This window comes from Dama dama, chromosome 7 (genome assembly GCF_033118175.1).
Source record: "Dama dama isolate Ldn47 chromosome 7, ASM3311817v1, whole genome shotgun sequence".
Classification (NCBI taxonomy): domain Eukaryota; kingdom Metazoa; phylum Chordata; class Mammalia; order Artiodactyla; family Cervidae; genus Dama; species Dama dama.
In genome coordinates, this window is record NC_083687.1 from 50844185 (window position 1) to 50856270 (window position 12086).

The 12086-nt window shown below is 45.2% G+C and overlaps 1 protein-coding gene across 6 annotated transcripts in view; it reads right to left on the reverse strand.

Moving 5' to 3' along the window:
- The window catches only part of FARS2 (phenylalanyl-tRNA synthetase 2, mitochondrial), a 295539-nt gene that overhangs the window by 216917 nt on the left and 66536 nt on the right, over positions 1 to 12086 (reverse strand). For all 6 annotated transcript variants that reach the window (XR_009693658.1, XM_061147689.1, XM_061147686.1 and 3 more), the window contains one exon: positions 4119 to 4278. Coding sequence is in view for 5 of the 6 variants with exons in the window: in XM_061147689.1 (XP_061003672.1) it covers positions 4119 to 4278 (160 nt within the window). In the remaining variant the exon portion in view is untranslated. The remainder of the gene's footprint in view (positions 1 to 4118; positions 4279 to 12086) is intronic.

Here is a 12086-nt window from a genome sequence, read left to right on the forward strand (position 1 = left end):
TATCGCACTTTATTCTCATGGGAAACTATACTATTTATTATCTTGAGCTTTAAAAATACTAGGACCTAAAGCACTAAATGACCAAGATTTCGGAGCAAGTGGAGGAAAGAGAACTTAAATGTAATTTTTCTGGTTCCATGCGGCCATCTCCAGCCGGCCATGAGATTTTTCTTCTTTTCAGTCCTTCACATGGTCCAGCTCGATGCCCGCTCTCAGTGAGTAAGGCAGGTCAGACCCCCACTGGGAGCTCTCCCGGCCGGATCCAGAGGAGTCGCCTTTCCTGTGCGCTCCCTTGACACTCGGGCCTCCCCAGGAGAGGACATCACACTCTCAGCTGCTTGAAGACTGGGACTGTCTCATGTACCCAGTACTGCGACGCCTGCAGCATGGTGGAAATCCAGCAAAGTGAAACCCACCAGAGGGGGTTCAGAGGAGCACAGAAGAGGCGGCTCCCCAGAGTTCAGCACAGACTCCAGGAAGGTTCCTGGCTGGAGGACACCAGAGGATAAGTGACTGCTGGTGACATCAGAGGATAAGTGAGAATTTTCCACGTGGAGGGGCCGGGACAGTAAGCAAGTGGAGGGGGGCAAAGGAATGAAAAATAATAAAGAAGAATGAGAAGCACAAACACCAGCTGTTAGAGAGAGGAAGCACCCGCCAACTCAGAACCCCTCGGTCGCCCGTGTAACCACAGGGCAGCCTCTACGCCTCACAAGGGGTCTCCTCGGCGGCTCAGCGGTCGAGAGCCCGGATCCACCTGCCAAGTCCAGGGGACACAGGTCCAGTCCCTGGGTTGGGCTGGGGAGATCCCCTGGAGAAGGAAACGGCAACCAACTCCCGTATTTCTGCTGGGAAATCCCGTGGACAGAGGAGCTTGGCGGACTACAGTCCAAGGGGTCGCAAAGAGTCAGACACGACTTAGCAACTAAACAGCAACAATAAATCTCACAAATGGGGGGTCATCTGATGATAGAAATGTGTAGCAAGACATAAATAAGGAGGGCTTAAACCCAATTTTCTTCACAGGGTGACAACAGAAAAACTGAGATGATCCTGAGTTTCTTTGTAAAGCGACTTGAACAGACTACTGTCTCCCTAAAATGTTAGAACCGATACTGTTCAGTTGCTCAGTCATGTCCGACTCTGCAACTCCATGCACTGCATGCAGCACGCCAGGCTTCCCCGTCCTTCACCACCTCCCGGAGCTTGCTCAGACTCATGTCCATTGAGTCGGTGATGCCATCCAACCGTCTCATCCTGTTGTTCCCTTCTCCTCCCGCCTTCAATCCTTCCCAGAATCAGGGTCTTTTCCAGTGAGTCAGTTCTTCGCATCAGCTGACCAAAGTATTGGAGCTTCAGCTTCACATTAGTCCTTGCAATTCAGGGCCAATTTCCTTTAGGATGGACTGGTTGTATCTTCTTGTATCCAAGGAGATGTTAGAATTCTTTTACCATTACTTGCCTCGAAAATGCTCTGAATAGCACAATCCATCTCCCTATAGCATTCCAGTGTTAACTGGATTATATTACTGCTAAAAATATCACAATTCCTATATCATGAAAGTAAAGAGAAGCTGGCTATAATAAGATTTTTGCATCAGCAATCTCTTTCTGAAACCTGCCTCACAATTACATTATACCATTTTAACACGAAATAGTCCAAACAAAGAGACAGAAATAGAAAACAGCAAACATCTACACACTATTTAATTTTATCAAATCATCACATTTTGTCATATTTAACTTCATATCTTTTTTGTTTTAGTAGAACCCCATGAACACACTTGAAAGCCTGATTTGGACCTTCTCCGTAATACCGCTCTCTGCCTCCTAGAAAAACACACTAGCATGAAATTGATGTACTTTTAAAAATATATATATGTATATAAACAATATATGGGGTTATTAGTGGGTTCTTAAATAGTACATGAACAGTCAAGATATTCGAAGAAACCTTGGAATAACGGGGAAGCAGAGGTTTAATAAATCATAATAAGAATCTTTTTAAACACATATTTGAGTTCACACAGAAGTAGGGAAATCTAGAGGTAGGAAAAATGAGGCACATAAGAGTAGTGAGTGAGTGGCCAAGTTCTCCAGGGAGACAGTATTGCAGGTACCTGAATAAGGCCAAGACTGTGTACTATAGACTATTTCTTTATATCTATGTCAATACATACAACTGTTGGATTTTTCAGTTTTTTCACATATGAAGAATGACAAAGGATAGTTCAGGTAGTTTTCATTTGCTTCTCCTGGTTACTAATCAGAGTGAGCATCTCTTCACACATTCAAGAGTCATTCTATTAATAACCACATCATCTGTTGCCTTCATGATCACCCATTTCTCTCACAGGTTGATTTTTCCTTGTTTATTTGGAAGAGTTATTTATATAGCCGAATGTTTATTTGACAAATCACTACTGTCCTATTGGAATGGCTAAAATTTAAATGCCTGGCCACCTCAGAGCACAAGGAGTTTTCATATACTACCGGACAGTTTAGCGGCTTCTTAGAAAGTTAAAATTCACCTGCCAAAAGATGCAACCATTGTACTCCTGGGTACTTAACGAAAAGAAATGAAGGCATTGGTCCAGACAAAGACGTGTACACGAATATGCAGAGATTTACCTGTAACCGCAAAAAACTGGAGACAACCCAAATGTCTCTCAATGGATGGACAGATAAACTACAGAATGGAACACTGCTCATCAAGAAAAAAGGAATGAACTACTGACATTACGCTACAACACGGATCAATCTGCAAATGATCGTACTAAGTGGAATATGCCAGCAGGAGGGGTGGGGAGAACACACATCACAGGATTCATCTATATAAACCCAGGAGCGAAGCAAATGGCAGGGGCAGAAAGATCACTGGCTGCCAGGGGGAGGAGACATAGGAAATGCAAGAAGGAGGGTCTACCGGCGCCAGAGGAGACCGGGGGGGGGGCGATGGACCCACTGATTAGCTGGATGCTACTAGTGGTTTCACGGGTGTACACAAACATTGAGACTTATCAGACTGTGTAAATATGTTGTTTATTGTATATAAACTTAGCTGATTAATTATACACTCTAGATATACATAGTTTACTTTTTGTCAATCACACTTTGATAAAGAACTTGTTCTTTTAAAAAGCTCACAAGAGTAGGAGAATAAAAGAGGATCCTAACCATGCAGGGCTTCTCTTTTCTAGACATTTTTAAAATGTAGATCACAGGGGGTTTCCCTGGTGGCTCAGCGGCAAGGAATCCGCCTGCCTCTGTAGGACACATGGGTTTGATCCCTGATCTGGGAAGATGCCACCTGCCATGGGAGCATCTGAGCCTGTGAGCTGCAACTACTGAGCCCCTGAGCCTGAGAGCCTGGGCCCCACACAGGAGAAGTCCCGGCAACAGAGAGGAGCTGGCGCTCACCGCAACCCGAGGAAGCACGCAGCAACGAAGGCCCGGCACAGACGACAATGGATTTATTAACAAATAGAATCTTTTTTAAAAAGTAGGTCATAATTAAGGAAAAAATCTCCCCTCTTCTTTACATCTTTATACAAACAAGCAAAAATACCATCTCGAGTAAATCAGAAAAGAGTTGGAGGGGAAAGGGAAACTAAAATTTCTTAGAGAAAGAATGAAGGGCAAGTGATTAAAGTGAGAATCCACATCTTAAAAACACTGTTCTCCCTCCAGGAAACTGTTGGCATTTTGCTGCTGACACTGGTAATCAGTACGTCAGAATGTAAAATCTTCCTCTGGGCTCGCTCACACAGTTAAGAATCCTGCCCCATCGATCAAGGCTGACCAATGATAATATATTAATATTCCGACATTAATCAGCCTGTTCACTTCCTCTCCATTGATGAGACTGATCTCAATTCATTACCATTCTTATCAAAAGCTGTAATCATTTTTCTTTCTCCAGCTAATTCCATTTTCATATCCTCCTGCTCCTCACATGGAATGAACCAAGAAACCCATAAGCTCTATCTCACTAAGGACCGAAACCATTAACTACAACTTAGACCAAAAACTCTAGACACAAGTAGGCTTAATGATTTCAGGAAGATGATAACTGCTGAATATTTAAGCCCCCAAAGACAAAGGCATTTAGTACCTACCATCTCCAAAGATATGTGTCATAAGCTGGGTAAGTGTTTGCTTAAGGTCAAACTCGACGAGCTTCGTGGCTTCCAGCGTATGTGTCTCTTGTTTATGGGCAGAGCGGGAACTCTGTTCAAAAAGCTGCAGGTTCTCTCCATCTTTTATGCCAGCAAATAACTGTAAACCAAGAGGAATAATGCAAATAAATAAAAACAGTATCTTCACCAGTCTACATCAAAAACCACAATGTGGAAATGAAACTCAGTAAGACATCAGTGAACATATTGAAGTTGATATTCATTTGGTATCAGCGTTGAACAAGGCCCTGTGCCACATGTAATGGACAGTCTTTAGGAAATTAAAGACACCATTCTGATCACGCTGATCACCTCTTTTCCTTTTGCACCAACTTACTCACATGCCACTTCCTTACAAGACACATGACCCTCCGTGCTACTGGAAATACCAGTGAACCAGGTTTTCACCACCCTCACAACATGACCTGAGACCAGGTGAGAAAGGACAGTCTAGGCATGAAGTCCTGTGAAGCCCTCTGAGGCTGGATGCACCCTGGACTTGTTGCCCTGTGACCCCAAAGGCCAGGACAAGGCTGGATATGTGTTTCTGCCATTTACTGTCCAATAAGCTACAAAAAATTTAGGTTTGCTGGTAGCTTAGCTGGTAAAGAATTGCCTGCAATGTGGGAGACCTGGGTTCAAATCCCTGGGTTGGAAAGATCCCCTGGAGAAGGGAATGGCTACCCACTCCAGTATTCTGGCCTGGAGAATTCTACGGACATGTATAGTCCATGGGGTCGCAAAGAGCTGGACATGACTGAGAGACTTTCAAACTCCAAAAAGTGATACAGGAGCTAAGCTTCAGGTAACAGTTCAAAAAGTGGGGATGAAAAGAGACTTTATGATAATTAAATAAAATAATGCAGAAGCACAGAATCCCTGGCACACTGCAGTGACTAAATACATTGCCTGCACAATCACCAACCACTAGTCACCGCCGTCATCAGTCCGAAGCTGCTTAACCACTAAAGAAAGCGCTCCCGTCTTAACAACGCAGGTCTTCGCCTGGTAGGGAGACTGACTCAAGACGGAGGTAAGTGAGCACAAGGTGAGGAGGGGGAGAGAAGACGGGAACTAGTGAGGAACCAGGCGACCTAAAACCAGCACCAGAAGGAGCGAGTGTTCAAATCCTGAGAGTGTCCTGGTGGATCTGATCAGACCCCACAGAAAAGGGAGTCAAATGTTCGCTCAATTTGAAACTACGGCTTTCGAGAGGCATGGCTACAATGGAAGAGAAAGGGGCAAAAGAAAGTAAAAGATATTTTTTTGGCCATTAGGTAGGGAGGCGTAAAAGAAACAAAAGAGAAAGTCTAGGGCTTCACAAAACCTCCCTCTAAAAAAAATTCCACTAAAGATTCTGCACTTTGCTACACTCACAGAAGAGGGCACCAGAGAGCTGCAAAGCCGTCTATACAACCAAAAACCCACAAAAATGAACAGAAGTAATTCTACAGAACTGTAGAAAATCACCACAAAGGAATTAAAAAATTTAAAAACCGTTCAAAACAGCTCAACTGATGGCTCTCTACCCCAAAAAAAGAAAACCAAGAAGCAGAAGAAAAGTATAAGATGATACTTGAAAATGAAACTACATGTGCTCAAACGAGCATTTGGTGATATAAATAATTGCTTGATGTTTAGAACAAACATGAACAAAAAACAGAGAATTGTGAAATCAAGAAAGAAAAAGAAGGGGAAAAAATCATTTCAGAACTAAACTCTAACTTACAAGACACAAGGAATAATGGATTCAATGAAGACTTAGTGAGAAGACCTGAAGAAAAACAAGGAAATAGCCAAGAAAATGACAAAGAAATAAAGAAGAATCAGAGAGAGGGTAGTAGAAATGGAAGACAGGCAAAGAAGAAATAATATTTATATAACTGGAGTCGGTGAAAGAGGAAAGACAGAACAGTGGAGCAGAATAACTGTGAACCAGGTAAAATGGCACCTGAAGAACCACATAAAAGACATATCCTAGCAGAAGTATTAGCCCTCAATGATGAAAAAATCCTCAAGGTCTCCAGGCAAAAAGATCAAACATCTTAGAAAGGCAAAGCCATCGGCTTAGCATCAAACTTCCAAAACAGCATACAAACAAGGTACAGTGAAGCCACATATTCAAACAACTCAACAACAACAACAAAAATACATGGACCAAGAATTTTATATTCAGCAACGCTGGGCTTTCAGTACTAAATCCACAGTAAAAGCTTTAAACATATGAGAGCATAGGGGATTTCTTATTAATGAACTCTTTTTTCTATATGTCACGACAAAATAGAAATAGTGTAACCCAAAAGTGGAAGAAGAGAGAGCGCCAGTGGAATAAACTCATTGGTTTAATGGCCGAAAACTCCATAGAAAAATGGGAGAAATACATGAACAGATAATTCACCAAAAAAAAAGAAAGAAAGAAAATGACCCTTAAACCTGTGAAAAGGTATTCAGACAGAGGAATGCAAAATAAAACAACAACGACACGTTGTTTTTCAACTATTGCATTGGCGGAAATTAAAAAGCAAGACAACATTCTTTTGGTGAGGCTTGGGAAAAGATGAACTCACACACTGCTGATGGAAGTGAAAACGTGGGACCATTCTGGAGGTAAATTTGGTAACAGCCAACAAAACTACATTTGCATTCATCTCCTGACCTAGTTCTTCGACTTCTGGCTATTTACCCTGAATACACCGCCAGAATTAATATATACATAACAAGGTTTTCACTATAGCATTATTTAAATTTGCCAAGTACTGGAAAACAAAGAAAGGCCCACACAAAAAAAAGAGAGACAGGTTAAATAAACTATGGTCTATCCATACAGGACTCCAGTACTTCGGCCAGCTGATGGAAGAACTGACTCACTGGAAAAGACCCTGATGATGGGAAAGATTGAGGGCAGGAGGAGAAGGGGACGACAGAGAATGAGATGGTTGGATGGCATCACCTACTCGATGGAAGTGAGTTTGAGCAACTGGGAGTTGATGATGGACAGGGAGGCCTGGCATGCTGCAGTCCACGGGGTCACAGAGTCGAACATGCCCAAGCAACTGAAATGACTGCTCCACTGAACTGACTGATCCATACAGTGGAGTACTTAAGAGACATAATATTAATTAAAATATGAGGATGACCACTCTGAAATGATATGTAGTGATTCTCAAGCCCCACTATGTGGAAAAAGCAATCTTACTATGGTACTTTTCATGCAAGAAAGAAGAGAAAATAATACAAAATACATGAATCTGAGAATTCCCTGGCAGTCCAGTTGTTAGGACTCTGTGCTTTCACTGCTGAGGGTCCGGGTTTGATCCCTGATTGGGGAACTCAGATCCCACAAGCCACTTGGTGTGGCCAAAATATATTTAAATAAATATATTCTATATAAGTGAATATATATAATATCTATATAATGAACCTGTTCATTCGCATAAAACAAAAATAAACAACATAGGAATGAGGAAATAGAAACGAGACTGACTGCCTACTAGAAAGCGGAATGGAACAGGCTGCAGAATGAAAAGAACTGGGAAACACGGTGGAGGGAAGAGGAGGTGGTGGGAAGGGGGCAGAGACAGGAGGGACCCTTTTTTAAGTAAGATTGTTCATACAGTTCTGACTTTTGGAATCCCATTAATATTTTACTACTTTTTAAAAACTAGTATCTACAGTGTCTGCAATATATAGGTAGAACAAAGAATATACTCATAACATACAATAAAGACTAAAGTTTGGAAAATTCTGCAAGAAGCAAAAGCAGTAATTCATGATACCATCAGCATAATACAGCACAGGAGAAAACAAACAAACAAACATGTAAACAAGTCAGCTCTTGTTTCTAGAGGAAATGTAACACTGGAGCTGGAAGGGGCATGAGACAGCAGCCAAGCGTCTCAGATAAGGAAACGGACTCTGGAGAGGTGAAGACCCAGGGAGGCTGAGGTCACTTAGCCGAGCGATCACCACGCAGGGACTAAACCACTCGTCTCACCCTTGATTCCAGGGGCCTTGAAGTGGCTGCCTTTCACTTGGCTTTCTGTTTGAGAGACATCCACTGGCAATAAAACTAAATTAGATTTCCATTAGCTGCACACAATAGGCTGTGCCATTTGTTTTTCCACTAGGATTTCTTCTATTTCTCTGACATTTTTTTAAGTGTCCTTGCAGAAGCCTCAGTGACCCAGAATACAAATTCCACCGCTACTAGAACTGCTTACAGAAGCCAGGGCAGGTAGTTCACAAATGAGAAAAGAATAGGTGCAAAAAATTAATTCTAATCAGGCTTAAGAATAAAAATGGATTGCAAAAGCCAATTATATTTGAAATTTAGAAAGCCAAAAGGATTTTGCAAAACGGCCCAGATTTTAAACATACATTTAAAACACAAATAAAAAGGCAAATGGTCAGAAGAATAACATACATCTATGCAAAATCCGATGGGCGGCCAAGGATAAATGGGCTTGAATGACAGCTAAATTCCAGGCAGCTATTTAGGGCTGCTCTGTGGTTCCCAAGGTAGCCATTTTTCTATTCAACCGTTTAAAATTATGCATTGATCACTGGTTTAATCCATACAGTCCACCTTACATATTAATGCAAACATCCCCCCGTCCCCGCCCTGCTTCTCTGAATTCCTGGGCAGATGCAAGGACCCTCTAAGTGACTTTGCTGCTGCGGCGTGGACTGCTATTGGCTAACAGTTATTGCTCGTTCACTAATTTGCTACCTTACTGCAGGCTTACCTTTTCACTTGAGGGGTTCATTTAATTCTCACAATCCTGTTCTTTCCCCCATTTCTCATATAAGAAACTTGAGACTTTGAGAAGTTAACCGGCCATTGGTACACAGCAAGTGATGAAGCGTGAACTGAAACCCAAGCCCTGATCCCATCTTCCGGGCTCCACTTATTTTCCTGACAGCATACACATGACCATCAGCTTGGCTTGGTGGTCAGAGGGCCTATGGTCAGACGGATGGGACGAAGGAGTGGACAGAAGGCTTGAGCAGAGAGGCGCAGTGGTGGCTTGACACGGTGATGCGGCGGTGGGCACCTTCCATGAAACAGTGACGGTTTATCCCAAGTAAATCATTATTGTTGCACGAGGGCCAATCAGTCCTTCAAAGAATGAAAATTAAAACTTTGTTTTTTGTGTATCTTCCAATGCACACGTGCTTCAGTGTGCTGGGTTATTTGAGGAGGCCCGCTCTGGAACCTCGCGTGAGCTACGACGATGCTGCCCCCGTAACAGGGAGGCGCTGGGCGGTGGAGGCCACGTGGAGGTCGAGGGCACCGCCAGGCACAGGGAGGCTGGTGACCCTGTGGCTCCTATCAAAACACCAGTGCTTAACATGGGGTATCTCAGCCTGCCCTCCTCATCCAAGGAAGGACAAGAAGCAAAGGGAAAAAGGCAGGAGAAATGAGAAAAGAAAAGCTTCGAGAGCTTAGACAAAGCAATAATCCTCATGCAGGTGGGAAAGACGAAGAGGCGCTGCTCAAACCCAGAGGTGGTCAGGAGAACCCCTCCGGGAGGAAGAGACATGGGTGAGTCATGTTGCTCATTGTACAAAACTCTGAAGGATGACAGAGCATAGAATAACTGAAATAACACCCGAATTCAAGGAGTCCCCGTGTGGCGGGGGGCTCTGAACACGCAAGGGCCCTCAAGGAAACCCAAGGAGGATGCGCGCTAGGCACGTGGGATGCCCAAGAGCACATGCTCACTGCATCTCAGCTTGACCGTGGTGCCTAGGAGACCACCCCACCTCTCCTGCTGCGGTGCCTGAGCCCAGGAAACAGGCTGGGGGCTGGCCCCACGCCACAGAGAGGAAAGAATCTGGCTCTTCAGGCCCACCTTCAATTAAAAACCGAGAAAATGAAACGCACAGCCTCTCCTGATGGCTGCAGGTGTCACTAACGCCCCGCAGTGGCACCGTCCTCACCACTCTCACCTGGAAACCCCTCCACCCCGTCTCCGGGACCTTTGACCTCTGCCTGGCTCTCTCTGCTCAGTACGCGTGGTCCATCCTCTTCACACAACGGCCTGCAAGACCAACAAGACCCCTCCATCCCGTCTCCTGCCACGCCCGCCCTTCTCGTCGCAGTCAGACTGGCCGCGCTTCCGTGGCTCTCTTCACGGCTTCCTCTCCTTCCTCCCGGTCGTTAAGTATTTCTACTCCGCAGGCCTCCTTCTCAGCTTGCACCCGTCTCGCTCTGCAGACTCTGCCTGAGACGGGCGCAGCCAAGCCACCACCCGCGATGGAGCCTGCGTCTGCGTCTCCACCCCACACACGCCAGCCCGCTGGACACGCGCACCGGCAGAACCTCCACCCAAACATGTCCCAAGTCCACCAGCTCTCCGGACCCCACCCCAAACACTCCTGACTCTGGGAATGGTCCCAGGACAGCAGCCCAGGCGTCCTTTTCAGCTGTTTCTCCTTTTCCTTCACTTCCCCGCATGCAGCCACCAAACCCAGTAAATCCCGCACTGCCCCTCGAGTCTCGCCTTTCCGATCTGCTGTCCCAGCTGTTTTGGGGGCTTTGAGCCACCTTGGTTCTTAGATGATTATAAATAACCTAGTCTCCTTAAGACCAGTCTTGCCCTACCCTGCTCCATTTCCACCAGCTATTTGGCAGATTTTTCTAAACCGCTAAACCGATGACATCTTTTTTTTTGCATTGGCTTCTTTTTTTTTTTTATTTATTTTTAATTGGAGGATAATTGCTTTACAATATTGTGTTGCTTTCTGCCATACATCAACATGAATCAGCCATAGGTATGCATATATCCCCTCACTCTTGAACCTCCCTCCCACCCCACCCCACCCCTCCCCACCCCACCCCTCCCCTCCCCACCTGCTCCAGGACTCATCACAGCCCGGTCTGCCCACCTTCCTGTCTATTGCTGGCGCTCCCTGGAGCACCGCGACCACCCCTCCTGGAGAGTTTCAAGCTCCTCTCTAAGATGCTATGTAAGCCTTCTATGACTACTCCAGGGATACAGGTTTCCTTCTGCGCCATGACCATGTCTCTCTCCCGGTGCTGACTGGACGGTGTGGACCATCCAATTTACCTGCCTCTCTCGCTAAGCTGTCCAGGAAGGCCAGGACCTTACAACAATCCTGTTTAGGAGGGGTTTCACATGGCATCTGATCTATGACCAGTTCAGCTCAACCCAAACCCAACACGGACCAGGCCAGCTGAGTCCCAGGCACAGGCCATTCACCTGGAGAGTGACAGATAAAGCCGGGATTCTGATGAATACAGTCTCCTCTACCTGGCAGCCCCACTGCTTATTAATTCTTGGCTCACGGATGGAGGAATAAGTAAGAATCACTTCTAAAAATAAGCACATTCACATATCTTGCCATAGGGACTCCCAAGCCTTCCTGTCCCCTGAATGCAGCAGGAAAAATTCAATTACACTATTCAAATCCAACTTAAGCATCTCAGCAAATATTAAGTATTCAAATCACTGTAGAGGGAGGATTGGGATGTCTTAGTGAGATGAACAGACGGACGTATTAAAGGGATAGCAGGCTCATCCAAGTGGATTTCGGCTGCTAATTTCCACAGTTTTTAATTTCTTTAAACAACTGGGCCCTGAGCGACATCTTCATTATTTGGGAAACTCGTGAGTAAAAGAGCCCCGTCAAGTAGAGCTCCGTCCTGGGGTGTCTGTGGGAAGTCTGTTCCTGCTCTAGCTAATTGATATTGAATCGGGTTTGTCATCCCCCGGATTTCTGGCGACACACCACATGCCGATTAATCAAGGTTTGGAACAGCGCGGAGGAGGGGACGCGGCGAGGCTGGGCCCCCGCGGAGGGCACGCAGCACCTTCCCCAGCTGCCTGGCGCCCTCTCCCGGCCGCCAGGCTGGTGCCCGGGCGGTAACGGGAACAGACGCGG